At 32.7% G+C, this 26174-nt stretch overlaps 1 protein-coding gene and 1 non-coding gene across 2 annotated transcripts in view; one reads left to right on the forward strand and one right to left on the reverse strand.

The window, feature by feature from the left end:
• The window catches only part of Smp_153100 (putative potassium/sodium hyperpolarization-activated cyclic nucleotide-gated channel), a gene marked incomplete at its 3' end in the record, with an annotated part of 104042 nt that overhangs the window by 50182 nt on the left and 27686 nt on the right, over positions 1 to 26174 (reverse strand). Inside the window, exons 2-3 of the mRNA XM_018798662.1 lie at positions 22123 to 22286; positions 51 to 227 (exon numbers count right to left, since the gene is read on the reverse strand). Coding sequence (XP_018653582.1) covers positions 51 to 227; positions 22123 to 22286 — 341 coding nt within the window. The remainder of the gene's footprint in view (positions 1 to 50; positions 228 to 22122; positions 22287 to 26174) is intronic.
• Positions 16851 to 16925, forward strand: Smp_tRNA_02302_Pseudo_TTG.1.1. Its single transcript has one exon. It is a non-coding gene (tRNA).

The raw sequence follows: 26174 nt of genomic DNA on the forward strand, positions 1-26174 counted from the left end.
TGTCGTTATTAACTTAATTTGTGAATTATATTTAAGAAAATTCCTTTTACCTGCCTGCACCAAATGTTCAGCCCTTTCTCCTTGTTCATATCCTTTGAATGCGAATAAAACATAATCCATAGGTATAGAACTAATCATATCTAAAATAAACCATGTCTTCAAATATTCACGGGCAATTTCGGTTGGATCAAGTATAATATCATCCACAAAATCATTTCTGATAATACCTAAATGGAAATAAAATATAGAAAACTAAATTCATAAGTTATAAATAATTACGAGTAGAATAAATTTGAAAAAATGACATCTAATTTATTCAATAACATCTGCTTTGATCACATTAATATGGTAGGGAATTCGTGTCATATATCCAATTGACATTGGAAAATTCTAGGAATGTGTACAAATAAAGTTCGTCGACATTTGTTAACCGTCAGTCACCCTGATTCGTAGACGTTTTGACTTGCTTCGATTCTCTGGAATCTTCTGTTGAAGAATCAAACTTTAATCAATGAATTCTCCAGAAAGTGCGGCTCATTTTTTCACAAAAATGTGGAAAAGAAAAATATGCCTACCACCTCAATGTTTCTGCTTGATTTTCCTAAAAACTACATTTGTGATGGGCTGTTAGCTGTGTAAAGGAGCATCCAAGAACATACCTAATTGTTTAGTCACAAAATATGTAAAACAAGGAAATTTATAGCAGTATGTTCAGAGTCAGAAAATAAGTGGTCCATTAGTTTCAGAAAGCTTCAAGACTCGGATATTTTTTAATACTCATAGAAGTATGATGTACACGAAGATACTGTTTACAAGGTGATAGTATTCATAAAACTAATACAAAATTTAAACCGTACTACCACAAAGTTATCAATTACTTAAAAAGTTTAGCGCTAGCAAAGTTCATTTAGATGTCAACGAAAGTCTTGTAACCATCATATAGTTTTGAAATTCACTGTTGAAAATGCATGATTAACCGGGACCTATGGTCCTGGGTCCGAGTCCTACGTATGGGATCACGTATGTGCACTGCTGACGAGTCCCACACTGGAACGAAACGGCCGTCCATTGCCTCCAGGTTTTCATTGGTGGTCTAGTTTAGATCGACTCGTGAATTCAACTGTGAAAATACTAAAATTTCCACAGATCCCCAAACTAAACTTATTTCGGAACTGATAATCAAACGTGAAGTCTACCTCATTTGGTCTAATTTTACGGAAATTACTTGTGACCTACCCTTTTATGAGTTTTTTACTAACAAGTTTTATCAAATACAGCTATCAACAGTAATAATGAAACAGTATTAACAATGTGTGTATAAATGAAACTAACTAACGTTTTTGTCACTTATTTTATGCATTTTATTATTTAATACGTTATTTATTTGAACTATTGAAGTGAATAAACACTCAGGTATGAACAACCAATATATTATTTAATACAACATTACAGAACATCTTCGTAACATATGAAAACCATATATTAAATACAGCATTTGCACGTCTTTCATCTTTTGCCTTTTACAAACTTCATCGTTCCTTCATTTTTTTCATTACGAATACTCCTTGTCTACATTCCTGTTCTCTTTGATTCGATCTCCTTAATCTTCTACTGAGAGGCACTCCACTTCTGATTGGTGTTGCATATTACTCTTACCTGTCAACATAAGCAGCAAACACCACACTACATTTAACATGCTACAACATTTGTAAGTCATAATAAAAACAATTGTTTTTTTTTTGTTTTTTGTTTTTTTTGTTAGTCAAGTTTCACTACGAAGAGAACATGAACAAAGAATTGAGTAGAATAACATGAATTCATTTTATTCCGCAAGGTTCTCATCAGCTACTTACAACCTATAATATTTTAAAACCTCAAGATTATTGTAAAACTGAAATAATTATGACAGTAAAAATGGATATGTATTATCATAACGGAATAATGAGACTGAAGAGATATGGCTGTCAAAGCATTTACTTGACGGTACAGAACAAAGGGACTACGTTCGACTACAAGGACATACCTCAAAATGTATCAATTCAGTGGGAATAAAAGCTTTTAGCAGCGCTATTGTAAAAAATCGCTGTGACACAGGGAATAGAGTTGATAGACTGAAATCTTTTAGCATCATCAATCGACACTGGAATTCCGTTCTTCTCAAATTCACCAAGTCCATAAGCAACAAACGCCTCAAACTAGACTTATGTATCGCAAAGGAAACAGTAGTAAATGGTTCCTTAACATGGTAACTTCATTGTAAGTTTATTAAATCATTCTTGCTATTTTTTTCTCTCATACGAGTTACATCAATCCTTTCAAATTTTTAACTTTATTTGCTACCTGATTGATCTCAAGTCATGTCATTCTTAACTGCTATTAATTTGTTTTCAACTGCTCTATCATATCTCTGTGATCTTTCGCCACCATTTTCGATTATCCAGAATCTTCTAATACATACAATATCTATTTACATCACTCTTTATATGTCTTCAACCTCATTACTCCATCATGATGATACATATCCATTTTTACTGTCATAATTATGTAAGCTTTACAAGAATTTTGAGTTTTTAAAATATTATAGGTTGTAAGTAGCTGATTAGAACCTTACGGAATAAAATGAATTCACGTTATTCTGCTCGATTATTTCTTCTTGATCTCTTAAAGATAATGGGGGGAACAAAATATGTGAAATTTTATTTCGTCTGATATTGACTGGAACTTTCCATAAAAGTACGCATACTACATGATATTTGATTATTTCGAATACATCATTTTTAAAGCTTGAGTCAAATACTATTGTTTCGTAGAATAATAAAACGAACTAGAGCAAAATAAAATGAATAATTTTGACGAAGTTTCACCAGATTTTTTTTCAAAACAAATCTGTTTCGGAGAGTCGTAATTTTTGATCTTATGCTATTTTGGCTTTCATTTATATGCCAGCTAAACATGTGTGTTCTTTATTAATAAACAGTTCAAAAATATTGTTATATATTCAATTGAATGATCATTACAATATAATTGATTACTCTATCTTTTCACATACATTGGTATTGTAAAAGGAGTTGACTTCTCGTTAATTTCAGTCGAAACTAATTTTTGGTTGATATAATATCCGTAATTATGTGTTTTTTTGTCATAATTTAGATAAAAGAAAGCAGCTTATTGTCTGAATGGGTGGAATATTTTGTAATAAATAAAATAATTCACTAGGTTACGACTCCATCAGCCACCGTGTTGAGTGCTGTGGGGAGAAACTTCTTGACTCATTTGCGATACGATTTATACACAGAGATACAACTGTTTTCATGATTTATATGTTGTGAAATGTTGATGATATGACCGATTCACTGTACGTATAAACATTCACACTCCCATCATATCATTTTACATTACCATTTCCCATCAACTGAGTGTAGGGTAACAGCCAAATATCTCACCTAAACACTATGGTCGCAATCGTTGAGTGTGTTTTTTAATGTTTAAAAGGAGAATTTAAGGATTAGTAGTTTTAGAAGGCCAAAAACATTTTCACATTGTTCACCAATGTTCGCCAAAGTCATGGATCAATAAAACATATAACTCATTATCAATTGTTATTCTGTAATCCGTGTACAAGTAAAAGCAAATTATTGAATTTATAATAACTTTGGTCTAACCAACTTGTTGATCACAATAATAAACCCAATCATTTTGTTCAGCTACATAATTTTCCATTGGTTCAAGAATGATTGTTGAGTTAGATTAAATAAGATATACCCAAAAGCATGTTAGTTACATAATTCGAAGATAAACACCAGAAGAGAGTGTTGAACAATAGCACAACTGCTATTTTCAAGACTCTGTCCGGTATATAAGTGCCAAGTACCCTATACTGTTTTTGTGTTTTGGCGCTTGTCGTATTATATATAGAAATACTTCGAATCTATGGATTTATCAAGAGTTTCTGTTATTGCTTCCAGGAAGGGAACTGTGAACGTTTATTTTATGAAGCCCATTGGTGAAAAAGTTATAGTGTTATGACGTAAACTGGAAAATTTGTTAAATTATAATTAACTTCAAAAATTTCACACACATAGTTCCCTTTATCACCTTGGAGAGAGTAAGAACAAAGATTTGAGTAGAATAAGATGAATCCATTTTATTTCGTTTTGTTAGCGTCAACTGCTTATAAACTGTTGTGTTATAAGTCATAGTTACATAATGGGTTTAAATTACTTACAGGAAACAGTTTAGTTGCCAGTTACTTTGTCTTCAAATGAAATAAAATAGACTCATGTTATTCTACTCAAATCTTTGTTCAAATTCTAAAATATTGAACAATATATCAGACTTAAGAAACATCTGTGATAAGAACACGTTTAATAGAAATAAAGTCGGCATAAAAGTTGTTGTTCATAGAACCGATATAGACAGCCACTTTATATGTTAACAACGGACATGAGTAAGGTATCCAATCTCATCTGTCCGCTATATATTGTTAATGTACTCGTTTAGACATGTAGGTAAATCAGTCGTTCTGTAGCTATGATATGTACGTAATAAAGTGTAATAAAAAAATTCTGAATACTATAATAATCTCGATGCATTTGATTTAAATAGGTATGTTGAGCGGTTGAATATATATTTTATATAATCATATAATTTGTTATTTGTCGCAAGATGCCTTTAGAGGTGAGTTGTCTAATTGCTATTTACGGAATATTTTATACCTGGTGTTCATTTTGATTAGGTTTTTTTTATTGGAATTTCCGTTTCATAGAGTAATTTACTGAATCGGCATATATTTGAAGTAGATAAATTTGCTCGTCAGAGTAAAAAAATATATTACTCAGTATTCATCTAATTTTATTAATCTTATTAAAACGAGAAAGATTTGAATTAGGGATTTATTAAAGTTATTTTGTCAAGTAGTTGGATTTTAGGAAGTAAACTGGGTTTCTAACCAATCTAATGTAAATAAACTGCAAGTGGTTTATGTTATTGATTGATTTCAGCCAAGCATGTGTTGAAATAACATGAGGTAGTGGACAGTTATTTAATCCTAGTCCATAATTAGTAAGAAATCTAACGCCGTACAGATAAGTTTCCTAATAATAGTGTGAGGTCCAGTGAATTAAATTTCCAGCTTCAATCATCTAGTAATATTTGTGAAAATTTTCGACTAACATTGATAGGTAGCTTGTTTCACTTTTGAGATGGTTGAACTTTACAATCCACGGTTCACCACTATATGTTCAAGGGTTTTTATCACTAGTGAATTCCTAACTGTTACTATTCTAAAGGGATCTTTCACTGATTTAACGAACTAGTATTATTTATATTCTAATTAAACAGTTTTTGTAATACTTCCACCCTAGTGAACGGTTTTCTAGTTCACTAAATAGAGAAGTAAATCACTTATCAACTTGACGTTTTGATGATGAATGTTCTTGTTCAGAACTTTCTTTATTTTCTATGTTTTTAAATGCCTTTACATTTGTGGACATTATGTTAACATGTAATTTTTATTGAAGTAAAACTTATTGATGAAAACAAACTAATTTTATTTTTTAATTGCTCTGAACTTTTAAACAGCCTATGGCCCATATGAAAATGAAATATGAAATGTGGTTTAACATTACAATTAATGAATTTTTTCACATATTACATAAATTTCCAGCTGGATTAGCTGTGAGGAATCTAGAACATAATATGAGAATTCCTATTTAATACATTTTGATCGTTTTCCATCAAGTCGTTAAGTAGGCTTATTAAAAATGTGTTGTGTTTTATTCATCCTTTGAAATTTAGGTCTACCGACAATAGGGTAACGTCTACTGATTAGGACAATCTTCCTAATGCAAACGCAATGCAGAGATATTCTTTTAATGAAGCTTTTATTGTCAGAAATATATTTGCATCGAACTACCCATATCGAGATCGATGTATAGTGATGAATAATTTAGCCAGATATGTTAATTTTACTTTGGAAACTAAGCTAACAATATACTTTTTAAAGCAAGGCGGTTTTTTTGAGTGTAAAATAGAACGAAATATACGTTCTGGATTTCATTGTTTGCCATATTCCATCTATTTTACAAAAACAATTTTAGAAATACGTTCCTAAGTCCGCAGATTAACTTGAGAAGCTTTAGAAACGAAAGGAGATAGCTCTATATTCAGATGAAACAAGGTGTACATTTAATTTTAACGCGATACATTTTTTCGAGAATGTTCTATGTTTTATAAAGGCGTAAGTGAGTGAACTCAAAGAATTAGTATAGATAAATTGAAGGCAATCAGGTGCACTATAACATCGATTGATTACTAGATAGGATAAAGCTTTGTGCCATTGTAACGTACGCTTGATTGTTTTATTAATTATTGGGGTTGAATCGTTCTGACATGTTTTAAATAACAGTGCCACTCTTATCCATATTCACTTGTCCGTTAATTAATTTTTTAGTAAACGGAATACACCCATTAAGATATTAAATAAGAAAGATTGGTTCAGCGTAGAGTTCTCTTTTCGGAGAATTCATTTTCAAATCTGTGCAATCGCAAATATATATGATTATTTTTCAGGATGATAATAATTACGATAATATTGATAATAAACTTCTGTTAGACATGGTGACAGTGAAGTAAAATAAACAAAGGTATTAAAAATTTTTTTTAATAAGGAAAACTTAGTAATCGTTTGATCGTTAATAGCTTAAAAAGTTCATCAAAAGATAGGTAGGGAAGTAATCATTGGGAAAGGATGGCTCAGTACGATAAGATAAAATGTTGAAATCGAGGTTAAGTGTAATCAGGAGGATCATAGAAACAGAAATAAACCAGTTGGGGGTAGAAGATTTAGGGGGGAGATGGAAGGGGAAGCAGATGACTATAAAGGAAGAAGAGTATGAGGAAGAAGAAAAAAAATATAAGGCATTAAGACCATGGTAGAAGAAGAGGTTGTGTCAATCGCTTTTAAACACACAATGCTTGGTTTTCCAAATATATGGCTATTGCTTCGACAATGCTGAGAAGATGCAATATGTTTGTCTTTGGAAGACATCTACATACCTTATAGATGACTTTAAATGCAGAGTCTGTCTTGATAGAGTGACCTGTGTTCACAAGGTGTTCGATTATTGAACTTCTTATTAAGCCGTTTCCCCCTGTTCTTAGCCACGCTGGATAATGTTCTTGGATTCTTTGTTTATTCTACCTCACTGTCACTATGTCTGACATAAATTTCTTATCAATATTATTGTAATTATTATCATCCTGAAAAATAATTATATATATTTGCGATTGTGCAGATTTGAAAATGAATTCTCCGAAAAGAGAACTCTACGCTGAACCAATGTTTCTTTGTTAATTAATTAATCAGTTGTTTAATTCTTGTTTCGTAATATCCAGAATGCTTAACATTAACGATATCATAAGACCAAATATGATCACAGAAAATAGTTAACGATAATGAATAAATGCTTAACTTCATACTTTTGCAAGTCAAACACATTTAACATAAAATGTTTCACATTTATTCTATAATACGTATTTAATATTTGAATATGATTGTTTGGTACAAATTGGTTCCTGATTTTATTTATGTTCAATAACTTAACTTTTAATTACTTTCTTAATAAAGCTCATATTAAACTGCGAGGGCTCAACATTTGTGGGACTAGTTAGTTCTAACTTGAGGAAACTGTATGTAAACTGAGTTAATGATATAAACTGTGTACAATTTTGTTTCTAATTTATCACTTTCCGAAACAAATTTGTTAAAACATGTTGAACTTACTAGTAGAATAATATTCAAACAATCTTTATAGTTGATTAACTATCATAACAATTCATTGGGAACGCAGGCGATCCCAGATCTCAAATGTTTGTGACTGTTATGATAAATCAATCAAAACATTATTATTATAATATATAAAAGCTAAGTCACAATTGAATGTTATAAATTGCACCACTGTTTAGGATGAAATTCATTTATGGTAACAAAAATCAAATGAGCGAAAAACTTTCAATTTTTGATCAACGAAAAGAGTAATAATGTTTTTAAATTATTGTTGGCGCTAAGTTTTCTACATATGATATTCCAGCCTATGTAAATAGTTTTGGATTCAGTTAAATGTTATTGATATATATTCCAGTCATATGCATATATGCTTGAAAAATATTGTTCGGTAGCAAATAAACCCATAGATATCAAATTCTTAGTTTTGCAAGAATAGTGCAAACTTCGGGAAATGCACAACAGTGAGTAGATGATGATAGAAATGTAATAACTATTTGACAAACTATGTTTGTCGGAATGCGACTATTAACTTTCTTAACTTTCATTTTATTTCTATATTTGGTAACAGTTTTTCTTAAATGACTGGATGTGTGTATAGGACTTTATTGTAAAACATTCTTATTGACTTTACTTGGTGTAGTACAGATTCAGAGTGCACATAGTTGCCTATCTGGGTATAACAGAGTAGTTTTTTGTGGAATTGATCGATAAATGGAATTCGGAGTTATTACATATGACATAGAAAATAAGGGCTGGCTGATATTAATTCAAGATTCAACTGAAACGTATTCCCTGTAGGATTTAAATGTCATTGATTGTATTCTAAAGAAAAGTGAAATGTCAGTTACTTCAGAGTTCAGACAACATATTTGACAAAAGACCTCGAATAAGTCAACAACCTACTAGTTTGTGTCGTGTAGTGATGTAAATATTTCGCGAAAATCAGCTATTATATTTTGAGTGTAACTTCGCCTGTAACCCTGAGAAGTGCTACTGCCAGTCTCAAAACCTAAATAGGGCAGGGGGGTTTGGTACGGTGTCAGCAATTCCATCCCGTAGAAAAGAATCTTGCTAAAAAACGCTAATCAGAAAAAACGATTCAAACCATTTAAACTCTACTGTGGTAGTTAAAGGATATTCATTAAGGAGAATTATGACGCCCCATGATGAAAGCCGAGATGTTTCAGAATCACAAGGTCGATGTCCCTTCTGACAACCAGATCAACAATAAATATAACCATATGGAATGTACGGATAATCTAAGCGGCCGGGAGGACCAGTCAAATAGCTGAGGAATTGAGGAGATACAACTTGACGGTGCCCGGAATAAGTGAATCACATTAAACCCAAGCTGGCCAGAGAAGGATGGGTTCGAGAGGGATGTTGCATCACTCTGTTCACGAAGAAGAAAATACTCCGCACGCTCAGGGAATTACCCTGACGCTTTCCAGAGAAGCACGTAAAGCATTGAAGGATGAGAATCATCAAAGCATTCTTCAAAACGAACAAGGAGGGAATCATAATGAATGTTATCCAGTGTTTTGTACCCACTAATTATATCAATGAAGACGATAAAGGATAATTTTATTAGATGTTGCAATCGGTTGTAGAGAAGTACTCAGGAAAGGACCTAAGCATCTTGATGGGAGACTTAAACGCCAAAGTCGGAATGGGCAACACCGGGTATGAAGATATAATCGGATGACATGAACTGGGAGAAAGGAACAAAAATGGTGAGGGCTTTGCAAATTTATGTGCCTTCAACAAAATGGTTAAAGACTGTAAAATATTCTCCCGACAAGCTCACATATAAAGCTACATGGGACCCACCGGAATACACTGCAGATGACCAGAGCGATCATATTTGTATTACTAAAAAATTCAGGTCAGTGGAAGACATGAGAACAAAGAGAGGAGGTGACGTAGCTTCAGATTATCATTCGGTGGTTCTCCATGTTTAGACGTACTCAAATCCTATTATTAGCTTTTGCTTCGTCTTGCTTCGTCCTTATACAATTTGACTATAAATTTGCTTATGTAATTGCTCACATATTCTTATTTGCCTCCGTGCTCCAAATTCGTTTGATGTGCTTATGACTTTGTGGTCTGCTCTGTCCACTAGTTAACTGTAGTTGTCGCTTCTCTTTGCCTTCTGATTTCAAACACAGTTGAGATTTATATTTCAACGGTTATGAAGGTGAACATTTAGTGAAGCAAAGACACTACAGATATGCCAATCAACAGTGTTAACTCATATATCTGTCACAATACTGCCTCACTTGATATTTCGAGAGCGTTTTTCTAGGGATCATGAAATAAACTGTAAAAGTTCTTGTACACAGCTTAGAAGCAGGATGTTAAATGTGTAGTGTACTATGTATTATGTTTATCGAGACACGCATTTGTTGATTTAACTGATTGAGAGTAGATATAAAAGATCGGGAATTTTTATAGCGACTGGAATAATTTATATTCTATCACGTAATTATGAATCTTTTAGGAAAAATTTTTGATATGCCTAATCTATTAAAGGACCATGGTAGCATTTTTTTCTTTTGGTAAATAATTTTACTTTGAATTTTAATTTTACCTATCTGTTAGGTATATATAATATTTGAAAAGCGTGCTTGGTTGGTTCGAGAATATTATGTATCTTTCTAACTTAGAAAATCCACATTTCTGCTTTATGTTGTATATATTTTATGTGTAAGCATTTTCGTACATCATTTGTATTTAGTGATTTTTCAACTAATATATTATTCCAATAACTTTTTGAGTAGTCAGTAGAATTCTAGAGAATAGAATTTGTAAGACGTGAGACATATTTATCATAATATTGGTCAAAAATTGTGAATTACAATTTGTCTTGTTCCGTTTCAAAGCTTGCAGGAAGAAATATCGAAACATTTATGGTGAATATAAGTGAGGGTTCATCATAGCATTCTTTTTGGCCGATTTCCTAAAAAATAGTGTTGGATTCTGTATTTTTTTCACTTAATGTACATAAATAACGGAATTTCCTATTATACAAATGCCGTTTATATGAACGTTTTATCTCAGTTCAGAGAGTTAGGTTTTTGTGTGCGACAAGAGGGAAGAATTATGCAACACCCCACATTGTACTGCACGACCAGTCACTGAGTATTTCTACTACTGTTCACTTCTGTTAATCGTCAATATAGTTAGTCCATTTCTCTGAGTATTCACTCTTACAATAATTAAATCAAAGGAAAAGCACCGTTGAGATTTTAAAGGTAAATCTATATTTACAAAACTAAGTCTAAGCAACATCGAGTTAAATGATAACGAGAATTATTGTTGACAGTGTAGTTTTATTAGGAAATACAACATTTTGTTCTTCTGTGTAAATAACACTTTCTTTGTTTGCCATCCATATCATGTCATATAAAATCATCTTTATCTCATTCCCTAATGTTTTTTTGTAGGATTTCCTGTTGTGCTGGATCTAATATATTCATTTACCTTATTTGCAATTGTATCTTAGTCAATCGGTAAAATATTTCAATAAACAAAGTTTATATTTATTTACGAACAGTTTAACATAATGAACAATATTTTCAAACAAAAAGCACATGATTTATGGGGAAAAGCAGGGGTAGTAATTATATAAATAATACGATATAATATTATTGAATAAAAACGCAACTAGATATTCAATCATTTTAGCCTAACTACAGATATAAGTAAGCTTAGTTAAGTGTACTATTATTATTATCCTTATAGATAATTAATTAATCAATTTTCACAAAGTTTCTAAATCAATTTCAAAACTAAATGAATCATAAGTACAAAAACATTCGTCAAAATTATTTACAGTAAATAGGGAATAATTTTTTTATTAAAAGTTTATTTTGAAAAACAAACAAACAAACAATTCATAAATGAATGCATCATTTAATTTATTTTAAATCAATGAAATTAAAGTTAGAAATAATAGTTATTAATGCGTTTTTCTAGTTTTAAACGTTGAAGAAAATTTATTTTTGTTCTGTTATTTTTTCACATTTTAATGAGAGAATCAAAAAGTTATTTTTTGAGGGTAACAATGATGTAAATTTATCATATTAACAAACTGTGTTCCTCCACCTAGTAATTGATTAGTTAGTGGGGAGTACTGATCTATTGAAGTTATTTACTATCTGACTATTAATCAGTGTAAATAAGGCTTATGATAGTAAGCATTTTCAGATAGTTTTTGGCTTTGCCAAATGGTAAGTCCACTATCTCTCTTTGATTGACTTATGTCAACTTTATTCAGTAGCAACAGTGATAACAAAGATTTTCGAAGTTTGTAAAACGTTTTGTTAATAAAATATTTTAAGGTTCACTTAGTTAAAAATAAACAACCATTTAATTTGATTGAATATTCTATGAAATTTGATTAAGTAATTCGATTCATATTGTCTACTGAGGAAACGTAAGGCAATATGTGGAAATTTTAAGAATCTGTATTTTTGCTCGAACTTAAGTAAATGCTATCCCATATTGTTGGGGATTGAGGATTTGATGATGATAACTTCAGATAATGAACAATCAGGAGATTCATTAAATGTGATTTGTGCGCAGTCAATAAATAATAGCTGAACGTTAACTACTGCAGACGGCAGAGAGTGAAGACTTGTAAGAGAGGCGGCCTCCTGGAATATCTGGGCTACCTGTTCCTGCCATCTAGATATTCCAACAATTCGTCTGTTTTCTTGTTTTTTTAATTCATCATTATGCCTATTAGTTTCATAACCTATTCAGGTGCGTTTGTTAAACATTAACGACAATTCGCTGTACAAGTTACAAGTCTCATACTAATTATTTATGATTTGCATGCGGGTATTAATGTTTCCCATTAAATAGAAGTGGAATAAAAACGTAGACAAATAAATTTATTGTGACTAAAAAAATGTTTCAGAAGTATTTACTTACTTGATTAGGCCTGTTACTCCCAATGAAGCATAGGCCGCCGACTAGCATTCTCCAACCCAGTCTGTCCTGTACGTTCCTTTCTAGTTCTATCTAATTCTTGTCCATTCTTCTCATGTCTGTCTCCATTTCTCGGCCTAATGTGTTTTTTGGTCTTCCTCATCTCCTTTGGCCTTCAGAATTCCATGTGAGGGCTTGTCTTGTGACGCAATTGGGTTATTTCCTCAAAGTGCGCCCTATCCACTTCCAGCGCTTCTTCCTGATTTCTTCCTCCACTGGAATCTGGTTTGTTCTCTCCCACAGTAGGTTGTTGCTGATAGTGTCTGGCCATCGGATCCAAAGTATCTTGCGGAGACAACAGTTAATAAACAGCTGTATCCTCTGGATGATGGCTTCCGTAGTTCTGCACGTTTCCGCCCCATACAATAGAACTGTCTTGACATTTGTATTGAAAATTCTGATCTTAATGTTGGTAGACAATTGTTTTGAGTTCCAGATGTTATTCCTTTGTAATATGCTGCTCTTGCTTTGCCGATCCGCGCCCTCACATCTGCGTCAGATCCACCGTGTTCATCGATGATGCTGGCCAGATATGTGAAGGTTTTCACATCCTCCAAAGCTTCTCCGTCAATTGTGGTTCCATTGATGCATGCTGTACTGTATCGGAGAGTCATGCTTTTCCCTTTGTTTATATTGTGACCTACTGCTGCTGAGGCTACTGCTACACTGGTCGTCTTCTCCTGCATTTGTTGTTGCGTGTGTGATAGAAGAACCAGATCATCTACGAAGTCTAGATCGTCCAGCTGCATCCTAGCTATCTACTGTATCCCATGCTTCCCCCAGATGTTGACATCTTCATGATCCAGTCGATTTCCAGGAGAAAGAGAAAGGGTGAGAGTAAGCAACCTTACCTATTTCAGAAGTAGGTCAATCATTAATGCTCGCATGCAAGTGCCGATTTGTAAAAAGTAAGGATTTTTGTGGAATATTTTCTAGATATTTTAGTTAAACTGCTCAACTGAAAAGAATGAGAATTTAAGGCCATTTATATTTCTTGAAAGTCAGAATTTATTCCCAGTTTCTGATGTCGAGAATAAGAATCCGTCGTCTGATTTGAGATTTACCAATTATATATATCTGTATCATTTTAATATTATCGCTCACTATGAGACTCAAATCTAATTAACACTATTTTGAATCCCGGAGCACCGTGCACTCCGATGAGAAGCTTTAGTAGTCATAGATAGTTCGAAGCGATGTTTTACCTCCACAAAAAATTATGACCAATGTTGGGTGTGTAAAAGTGTAGAGTACATACATCAATGTGATTTTTAGGAAAATTAATTAATGTGACAGCCATGTAAGAAAGTTTTAGAGAAGCACATCACTTTAGAAATATTAGACTTTTTTTAAGAAGTGATTTTATACTTTATTGAATTGGTAACTAAGAGAAATTTAATGTTTTAGCAATTTGTGGATAGCAGTAGATTCTCTTTTAAACACCAGAAGTAACATATTTTGTATATTGTGCTTACTGAATGAACCAGTGATATGTATTACATATAACGTATGCAGGGTCGTGGGTATGCATTACTGAGAAGCCCCATACTATGACAATATCACTGTCAAGTGCGTCCGGGTTTTTAATAATTATCTAAGTTGGGTCGGTCCAGGATTTTGATAAAACTCTATATTTTTAATTTAGATATTGGGATTCTTCTAATCAAAGTTCATGGCTGTTTGTCATGATATTTAGAAGCTTCAGAGAAGTATCGATGTGAGCTAGGTGTTTTAATAGTTTAGATAAAACTAAATTCACAACACTTCATGAAGGATTAATAAAAATTAAACTTTGAAAACGTTCTAAACATAGTATACCTAGAATGACTTGTGACATATTTCGATTATAATGTATTAAAAATTAAGAATGTATTTTAGTGTGACATATCCTTCGTTTTACACTCAGTGAGGTCAAGTTGCTTGTAAGCCATTTCAGAAGCCAACAATAAAACATATGCCATATATTATTCAGATGTTGAAAACTTGATTAATGCAAAAGAGGATAAAAGAAATATGAGGGCATTTGATCGAAGGCCTCTGCTTTGTCTTTCTATCATTAAATAAAAACTTTTAATTTCATTATGATGTTATTGCTGAATAAGTTTGATACAGCTTAAAAAATCTGTTAAGAATCCGCTTTGAATAAGTAGTTCCGGAGATCATGATGAGGATGTTATAGTGATGTATCTGCTAACGGTACATCTTTCTAAGTATCAATTTAATTTCATAGAAAAGCAGTAAAACTTTTGTTATTTAGATAAAAACTCGAAACCACTGATTTTAAGACGACATATATTTAAATTGTCAGTTCGGCAACCACATAAAATACATGCATGTTAAAACTTAGACACCATCGAATTGACTGAACCTACCTATAGTTATTACCACAGAGTAAAGCTGTTTACATTTATCTTTTAGACATATTTAGTTTGTAAAAATATAGAAGCAGCCATAGTTAAATATGTGTAGATTGGACCAAAGAAATGCTCGTTACTTGAAGAGAGATACTAAATGACCCTTGAAATTAATTGTATTCATTTCACATTAACTATCATATTATAGTGTAATTAGGTGACTTATCGATATTGCCAAAGGATCTAGTATACTAAATGAAAATATTTTTTTATGTTAATATGCAATTTGACTACTGTAAATTTGTAGTTGAAAAAGGTATGTAAAAATATATGACTTATAGTTTTATTTAACATCAGTTTCCTTCAATTAAAAAAGTAGTCCAGATAACAAATGAAATGTCTGAGTTTATATAACCATTGATACGAGAGATTAAACACTAGCGCTTATTTCAACCTACGCAACATACTTCGTATCCGCTGGCCAGACACTATCAGCAACAACCTACTGTGGGAGAGAACAAACCAGATTCCAGTGGAGGAAGAAATCAGGAAGAAGCGCTGGAAGTGGATAGGGCGCACTTTGAGGAAATAACCCAATTGCGTCACAAGACAAGCCCTCACATGGAATTCTGAAGGCCAAAGGAGATGAGGAAGACCAAAAAACACATTAGGCCGAGAAATGGAGACAGACATGAGAAGAATGGACAAGAATTAGATAGAACTAGAAAGGAACGTACAGGACAGACTGGGTTGGAGAATGCTAGTCGGCGGCCTATGCTTCATTGGGAGTAACAGGCGTAAGTATGTAATTGACAACTCCGAACTAATAACTTTCTAGACGACTATTTTCGGGAAAAGCCAATCATTTGCTCCATATTTCTAGTATGAAATTTCACTGAATAAACAAGACTAATTTAAAACAGCTCAAGTAAATTATAATTTATCTATGGGTAATATCTTTTATAAATAAATAATATTGTGAAAAACTTCAGAAACGACAATTACATACTTGTCACTGTTGAGTACTTTCAGGTTCATTCATTATCCTACATTTTAACCGGAATCAGACTGTCAAACAAAGCTTTTCTTAGTTAGGCAAGAAAAATTGTTTCAAAATCAATTAACTTTATCCTCCCCTTCTATTTAGTCTGTCAGGTGTCTGTCAACGTGGCGTTTCGTTTGAATAACTGATTTTCAAAAAAACTGCAATTTACATTTTAAATCATTCAGTTTAAGGTGAAATACATTTGTTTATTTCTCTAGACAATTATTTGTGTCATAAAACTCTAAAATCGGTCCAATTAACAATAATATTAGGACTGTGACTTCGATTACCTATTTTCACATACACTAAGAAGTTGACAGTGTTATTTTTTTAAATTAGTGGACTAACGATGTGTTGTAGGTAAGTAACTACCTTAACAGAGGTAGTAAACGAAACTAGAAGTGTAAACTAACAACCCATAGGTTTCATATAAGTCAAAAATAAGTTCTATTTATAAGGTCACTTGAGAGTAATATAAAATAACAGAGGATTTCAACTTATATCCACTTGGTATTGTTTGCTTAAATCTTCTTATTGATGTTTAGGACTGCAATTGATCAGTCTCATATTGGCATATGTGCATACTGTGCTTATTGCCTCAATATAGCCTTAATTCACAAGCATTATAAGCAAAGATTGATAGTGGCTAGCAGTGGAATCCAGAACGCGCGTTTCGTCAGTAGCTGAGTGGATAAAGCGATAACGTTTGAAGCGAAAGGTACTGGGTTCGAGTCCCAGATTGAACAACAAATCTGAGATGCAGGTACATCCAGCTGACGAGTACCAAATAGAACGAAACGGGTGTCCTGGATTCCACTGCTAGCCACTACCCATTTTGCTTATAATTTCACATTATATCTGAATCATTAGAGTTATAAAGGTGTCAACATCACAGTGAATTTATCAAGTGTCGAGTCGTTCGCTTTGATGATGAGAAATGAACTATGGTCGTGACATTGAGAATAAAGTAATTCCCCCTAAGATTTAATAGAAATACTAAATCTATCCTATTAATACGAGCCAGATTGATTTAAATTTAAACAATTTAAGTATGATGTAATGGATTCGAAACCTCATGTTACCACTTCTAGTTGCGGTTACAGAATTTTTGAGGTCACTAGGAAAGAGATTAACAACAGTGCTCTTAAGTGCATAAGTCACGTTTAAATCTTCTAATGACAATGGCTTCAGGATAGCGCAATAAAATCAAAGTTACTGTTAATAGATTCATTTGGAATATCAGGGTTATTTCTATTGAAGGAGGAATAAAGATGATCGGAATCCCGGAAGCAAATTGTTCCGATCTCGTTGCAATATTCTCGAAGGTACACAGAGTAGCTGCCCTTTGTATCTTGCAGTTTTATGTACTGTGCAATGCGCATCTCAACTTGAAGATACAAATGGAATCAACATGTGTTTGAAACGTTAACAGTGAACTTTGAAGATCAGTTTGGTTTTTACAGAAAGCGTAATTTGACGGCTTCTTTTGACCTTCCTAATGTAATTTTTTGTCTAGAATTCACCTAGAATTCTCACCTCTGAAGCCATTCATAAGAAAATATGTATTTTCTCGACAAAGCCGTACTTTGTTTTCTTCATTCTCGTATTCTCGTAACTACGGAAGAACTCTTATTGATAATCATTTTCTCTCAGATAAATATCTGTTTTAGTTAGTTTCACCTCAACACTCACTTCGAAATAGGTTCCCAGCCAAAATGCTTCCGTGACGTCTTAAAAAGAAGCTTCTAAACCCCAAATGAAGCTCTTTTAATGTGTTTTTTCAATGAACAAATCTCTGGATTTCTGCTATTTTTATTGGGTTAAATATTAAGATCTATAAAGTACCACAGGTTACATGCACGTACTTTACTGTAGTATTTCCAAGAAGATGTAATTTGTTGAGATGACTGAATATATAGGAACAGTCTACCTTAAACACTTCAGACAATACATTTATCATCAGAATACTCTATACATCATCGTGCTTCATAGTTCCCGGCTCTATTTCTGTTTGCTCTATATTTTCCTAACTGGCTTCACACAGTAACTGGATCAACTTGACAGTATGAAATATTGTTTAATTTGAATTATACATCCTAACTGACATACCAGATAAAACTATGTTGAAATTCTCTAAATTTTTGGTAAACCAAAGCTTGTGTTAAAAACTGTTGACGGCATTTTGAGACAATCTCTCTGTGAGTCGTAAAAAGGAAAGTCGATTTTCGATATTCCAGCACTGATGAATGTATCACATTTGTATATTTCATGACAAGTCATATAGGTAAGATAACTTCAATCACAGAAGGTCAACATTCATTTATACACTGCCAGTGAATGTAGTTTGTCGGTGGCTTACATCTTTCGCGTAGTAGTTACTTACCTTATTGGTTTTTCTGGAACTATCATTTATTCAACATTTGGTTGTTATTAACAGTCAAATTGTCTTGAATAAGACTATTTCAAAAATCCAATTACATTAATTTTATTAGTTTTAGTAATCTGACATTTTGATACATGTTTTGACAGACTCGTTTTTCTTAAGGAATGAATTTTAATAATATAATTTTGCTCAAACATTAAAAGATGGAATTTATAACCAACAAGATGAGTGTAGGTTTTCAGTCAAATTCTCTTTTCATAGAATAGTCGGAAAAAATTAATTGATTATTGTTTGACTACTCAGAGATTAAAGTGTTCTAGAAGTTACTTGGCCTAAGAAAATAAGTGCCATACACAGATCATATAAAATTGATTCCATAAAGGGTAATTTTAGGATGAGGTGAGCCTAGTAATTAACAATTGATGGGAGAAAAGAGAAAAATATTTGTTTTATTTATTAGAACAAAGAATATATGGTATTTGTTTAACTTCCATAGATTACATTACAAACCGAGTTTAGGTAGAAAAATATTGAAAAACAGAAAGCAATAGATAGCTGTTTCCTCCTAGTATGGAGATCTCAACTACTCCTCATTCACGACCCCAATACTAGGGACTGAACTCACAACTTTCGATCTCCTGCGCAAGAACTTAACCTCTGAACCACTGAGGTGGAATCTAGTAGTGCGAACGTTTAACTTAAAAGTACTAACATCCCGGAAAGAGGAAATCTCATCATGATACCAAAGGAAAAAGATTTGAGCAAGTGCGGGAACTACAGAGGCACCACACCACTGTAAGTACCAGGAAAGCTTCTCAACAGAGTGTTGCTGAAAGATTCAATAGACACAAAACTTTGAGACCAACAATCTTAGTTCCGTAAGGATTGGTCGTGCACAGACTAAATCACGACACTACGGATCATCGTTGAGCAATCAATTGAACGAAATTTGTCACTATGCATCAACTTCCTTGACTATGAGAAAGTGTTTGACAGTGTAAGTGGTAGCAGGTTATGGATCCTTGTTTGAAACTATGGTGTACCTGAGGAGATCGTCGGCATCACACGGGACACATACGACGGACTACAGTGCAAAGTCGTGCAAGGAGGACGGCTGACTGATGCATTCCAGGTAAGAACCGGTGTCAGGCAAGGTTGGTTACTCTCTCCCTTTCTCTTTCTTCAAGTTGTTGACTGGATTATGAAGACTGAATTTCCGTTCACAGTGTCTTATGTCTGGATGCTTGACTATGGAAGTAACTTAATTTTTTACTTATTTACGAAGGATTACAATCAGGGTGCTGGTCAACTGGTAATTGTTGAATCTTTTCAAATAAATACAATTGGTTCGGTGTTTCTGATAGAGCTTTCGGTGTTTGCTATTTACAAATGATTGAACTTATTCTAAAACGGAAGGGTTCTGTGGTGCACTCGATGAGACAACAACTGACGAAATGCCTTAACATTATTCCCAGATGATGGGCCACAGGGAGAAGGTAACAATGCCCAAGGAACATAGTATCGAGTAATGATAAGTGGAAATAGAATAATTCCACAAATATAGTAACAAAAACGTGAATTGGAGACATAAAGTAAATTATCAAACAAATATTTGAGATAAAAAGATCATGATTATCGTCATATTTAAGAGGTTAACATTTATTAACAGGACTAGATAATCTGAAATCATCCTAGCAACAACATAATGTACATTATGTCATCCAGATTGACTTGGTCTAGAGGGCAAGCATTCTTGCGCGAGACTGAAGTTCCTGGGTTCGAATCTCGCGGGGCGTGATCGTGGATGAGTCCTACATTGAGACGGAACGGCCGTCCAGTGTTTCCAGGTTTTCCATGGTGGTCTAGCTTCAATTGACTTATGATTTCAACTATGAAATTACTAAAATCTCCACAAAACCCCTTCTTATAATTTATTATTTGTTAATTTTATTATATTCTCGTTTGAAAATGTCAATAAACTAACCCTGTGATTCACTGGAGAAGTTAAAGGAAGGAGTAGGTACACAGTTAATACTAGGGTCTCAGTTTTATTTTTGCTAGTTGGCGTATCATATAGGGACACTTGTACTCTGTCATTACGATCTCAAAAATAATGACAGATTTTTCTTGCTGCGCCGAATCGTTTAAATATTGTCTTTTATTTAGCATAGGTTGAGCAAAATATATGACCGTAGACAGTTTGGTACGATTAACATAGCGTTTTAGCTGAATTTATATTAATACTTGAACTTCTGGAAGGGTTTCTAGGTAGTGAGCAGTTCTCCATTGTAACAGTGTTGGTTAGAATTTCTAGTAAAATGAACTTTGACCAGGTGTGAGTCTCAAGACTGTCTTTTCCTACTTTTTTAGGAGTCGTCAGCAAAACTATCTACGTCGCAGTATTGATGTTCACATTGAGACTTGAAAAAACTCCTCTTTACTTGAAAGACTTAAACGTTTTCCACTGAACTGCTGATTTCAGGAAGACACTAAGTTGTTCAGAGGGCATGATATTACTATGTTAATTATTATCATCACTAGTATCAGAAAATGAACATCAATATTGAGTTGATGCATCTTTCTAAAATAAATAACTTGTCATTCCAATAATAACACACCAGATTAAACATTCCTTCTCGTCCAATAAATAGGTAGACTGAAGTCAGGAAACTTGGTGAACACAAATTAGTGTGCATATATACTATTTTTATCAAAATCTTCTCCATTCAAGGCAAGATATTTGTTATATCTCAAGTCGTTCAAAGTATACATGGATATTTTATTCTTCTAAAAATGTAGACTGGTTTGTAGGCGAATAGTAATCAATGATAAAATAGACTATTTAAATGGTCTCTTTTCTCGTCAAGTTTCTGAAATTTCCCGATAAACGAAATATATCTATTGAAACTTAAATGCACAAAAGATCGTTAATGTTTCCCGATATATGACAAACCTCACGATAGGATCGAACTACCAAGCTGTGATTTATGCCATTGATATTTGTATACTTGAAAATAATTTATCTTTAAATTTTATATGTATTAATACTATTATGTAGCGTAAAATGTTCCCCAAAATACTGAATCACATTTAATTATTTCAGAACCTCAGTTATTAATGTTTCAAATGGCAGTAAGTTACTTAAGCGTAAGGTTTGCATGCATGAGGCATTTCCAGTTAAACATGTACTTTTCTTATGAACTGGTCACTTCTTTGAAACCAAATCAGAATAACTGTTTGGATTTTTTCAACGTCTTCCAAAGTTACCTACAGTGGCATGTTGGCCGAAATTACTACCTCAGGTAATCTTTTATTATTAACTTCAAATTTTTATTAAACAGTTATGATGGATTTATCAAACATGCGCTGAGTGGTCAATGCGTGCATCGTAGTAGATTTTCTGCCAGAAGTGATGTGGCAAGGCAAGGTTTCTGAAATATTTGGTTCATTTCAGTATTCTTTCCTACAATTTCTGTGTGTTTGGAACAATTTAGAAAAGTTAACTACAAACATGATGACATAGTCTTTACAGCGATAAATGTGTATATACATGACTCACCAGTACGAAAATTCACAATAATATCCAATATGAACAATGTATCTGAGATACTATTGAAAATAAGCCAATTTCCAGGTAGATCATCATTAAAAAAAGAAATTATCACCGGCAACATTATAAGATTAGCCATTAGTAAGATGAGCATAATTACATTCCAGTAAAATCTAGGGAAAGCAGAATGAGAAAAAAATAAAAGTACTTTAATCAAGAAAACAAAAATAGTAATACTTATCAATTATTTCCATATTTTGTCAGAGGTAATTTGTCTTTGTTTTGTAGCTTGCATTACTCTTTCAAAATGCAGCAATTAAAAATTGGCTGCTTTGGAGTTTTTCCATCTGAATATCCAATTTTTCATTTGGGCACATCAGTATCCGTGACCGCAGACTTAATAATCTCTACAATCTAGTAACTCTAATAATAAAAATTATCTATTCTTTATGGTCAAGACAAATTTTATGGGATGTAATAAAAAGTCTTGATCCAGTTGTATTGGTCATCTGAAACTATCACCGACAACAATAGATGATGGTCAAGTAGTACAACAAAATTGATAGAACTTTGATACGTAATTCATCTGACGCCAGCTTCATAGTGTTAAAAACGAAATGCATGCTGCAAAGCTTAAACGTTTCACGCTAAAACTCTAGTACAGTCGTGGATTTATAGAACTTAGGAGTCCCATACTGAAAAGAAACAACTATCCAGTGCTCCACGGTTTCTGTTAGCTGTATAGCTACAGCCGTTTCGTCATATTAACTGTGAATTAATCTATTTCTATTAATCTCTAATAACAGTAGTTTTCAATTTGTTCATAACATCATCGAACCTGTGAAGAACTCAGTAATTGAATCTAAATCAATGAACCAAAGATTATGTGTTTATTTACTTTGTGAAAATGCTGGAGGCTCCGACCAAAGTAACCCAATTTATTCCCGTTTAAAATTACCCAGTTCTTTTGTTTTAGCCAATATTTTCATGGCTTACTAGGTTTAAATCAGCTTAACAGTTTACAGACAGTTTATTTACTTAATCAGATACAATTCATTACTTTGCAGTTCTGTATATTTGCATTTCGTTATTTTAACTGAAATGAAGCATATTAATCATAATTTTGTCCCCATAAAATAATAAATTGTCCGAATGGAAATGTATATTGATGAAGTGAGGAAAATTTCTTCAGAAAAGTAATAAATTCGCATAATATTTTAAGAGGCTATTTGTATGCAAATAAAATGAGTCTTGTCTGCCACAACTATTACACCGGAAAATTTACGTTACATTCTTGATGAATAGAAAAAGGTGAAGAAACGCCACATAATTTATTTGAAGATGAGATATTGGGTTATAGTACTTTTATATTAAGTATTTTGACAAAAAAATATTATGGTCGTAGAGCTGTTACCTGGTTTTTATACAGACTTTTAGTTTTATTTACATGCATTCAGACTTTCTGTAGGTCAAAATTTGAAATTTTTCTTTCAATAACAGTTGGGACATAAATGAATGTACATTATTGTACTCTATGTCCTATTTGAGACGATTATTAACTATTCTCATCGATTTCTACATTTACTGACAGAGAAACTGGTGTTAGCTTGATGCTTAATGAGGATGAACTACAATGTTTTGATGACTACTGAAAGAACTAAAGAGTTAAACTCAGGGTTTTAACAAATGAGTTCAAATAATAGGCGTAAACATTATGACTATCGTTTTGCTCTTTATTGGAAATCAAGGTACAATTTTAAAACTGTTTGAATCTCACTAAATGAATGCACTTGTGCTGATTTCTACACAACTTTTCGAATACAGTATCAAATGTTTTGACCAGCTTTAAATATTCATTACATAAACATAAAAATTATTATTTATTCAAAATTTGAACATATATTTATTCCGCACATGATATTATGAAAATTTATTCAAATGTCTGGACCAACTTTCTGAATGTGCAATAATTCAATTTAAGTGCCTGTTTTAGATTTGTTTAAACTGAATAGTTTTGAGTAATAACTCTAATTACTTACAGCGATTTTCACATGATAGTGTTGATTAAAAAAATGAGATAAAATTTCATTTTTGTTATTTTCTCCTACAAACAGCCGGTGAATGTATTGATCTTTCTAAAGAACTAACAAAATATAACACCAAGTCGGTGATTTAAACACAGAGGTTAAATACTTAGGAGAAATAAGCACATTGAAAGGTTCAGTAGTGAATGATACACTTTTAATTTTGAAGAAAAATCTATAGTATTGAAAATTCAATGTCATTGGTAAAATGCATTTCAATTTTGTGAAAACTCAATTCACCTATTAATTTTTAGAAGTTGCATAATTATTTGAGTTTTTTTACAACGTTGTTCCAGGGATTTAGTAAGCAAACTATTCTATAAGTAAAGTACATTTAGATATTGAAATTGTGTAGAAAACTGACTGGTAATGGCTATTATTTTATGAATGGTAATGAATATAAACGTTTAAGGTAAATATTTTATAGTTATAGCTACTTAATATAACTCAAGAAACCTCAATCAGAATTTAGTGATCGGTGAGATTTGTAGTATTACTGGCATAAACGTTTCGTAGAGATTTTAGATTTTTATGGCCTATATCATGCAGCGGTCTTAGCTAGACAACTATTAGTAGCTACTGGAGTTCAGCCATGTCGAGTATGATAAGGGCGGTAGAAGATGGTTGCACAGTATAGGGAATAGATTGAAGTTGGACGTATGCACTACTAGATTCCACCTCAGTGGTTCAGAGGTTAAGTTCTTGCGCAGGAGATCGAAAGTTGTGAGTTCAGTCCCTAGTATTGGGGTCGTGAATGAGGAGTAGTTGAGATCTCCATACTAGGAGGAAACAGCTATCTATTGCTTTCTGTTTTTCAATATTTTTCTACCTAAACTCGGTTTGTAATGTAATCTATGGAAGTTTAACAAATACCGAAAATCCTATATATTCTAATAAACATTTTATTATAAAGGGTATCTAAATTACAAATAATTTTGAGATGTAGCTAGGAATTATGGTTGACTATCAGGACTCAGGCGCCGAGCGGATAACACGTTGGCGTTTGTAGCGAAAGTTACTGGGTTCGAGTCCCAGATTGAACATCAAATCTGAGATGCAGGTACATCCAGCTGACGAGTCCCAAATAGGACAAAACGGGCGTCCTGGATTCCACTGCTAGCCACTATCCATCTTCGCTTACAATGCTTTTGAATTAAGGCTATATCGAGGCAATACGCACAGTATGCACATATACCTATTAGAGACTGACCAGTTGCAGTCCTAACACATCAATGGGAAGATTCAAACAAATTATGGTTGGCAGTTCTGTAGTCTCGAAGTTTGAGCAACTTTTAGTTTACCGTGCATTATCTATTTTTTCCTGGAAAACTAATGTACTATTCAAATAACAGTTTTTGAAGTGCTTGTAATAAATTTCATCTGGTAGCTCTAACATTTCTGTAAAATGTTGTTCATTGAAGAATATTGAATGACGCAGTGAGCTTGAAAATCTCATAAGTAGCAGGTTGTCGTATATAAGACAATTAAAAATTTTGCATGGATGTGAGACAGTGAATTAAAATACGGAAACTTTCTTAAGACTAAAAACCAGACTTCAATTTTATTCTGATTTCAAAGCTTCAATCAACTTGTGATATAATCTAGCAAAAATATTTTACAGTGATAGCGGGTAAAGATTTGCATTTAAAATAGGAATATTGTTGAAATGTCATATTCAGATATACTGGTTCTTTAGAATGACGGACTGACTGAATAGAGGTTCCGTATTTAGATAAAACAGCTAGTTAGTAATCCCTGATCTCGTTATTTCAATGTCTTCATTTCCATTATTTACTTTTCTGAACCAGTATTTTAAGTTCTACGCTTGTTTGATAATTTGACAGTAATGTAATTGAGCGTTTATGCAATAAATTTTTCTCACGTTTTAATTATTTATAAGTTACAATACTCAAAATAAAGGAAACTTTAAAAATAATTCCCAGTTCAAGCAATACGTTTGTTCTACAGAATTAAATA

The sequence above is a fragment of the Schistosoma mansoni genome, chromosome 7 (assembly GCF_000237925.1).
Source record: "Schistosoma mansoni strain Puerto Rico chromosome 7, complete genome".
In the NCBI taxonomy this organism is placed as follows: domain Eukaryota; kingdom Metazoa; phylum Platyhelminthes; class Trematoda; order Strigeidida; family Schistosomatidae; genus Schistosoma; species Schistosoma mansoni.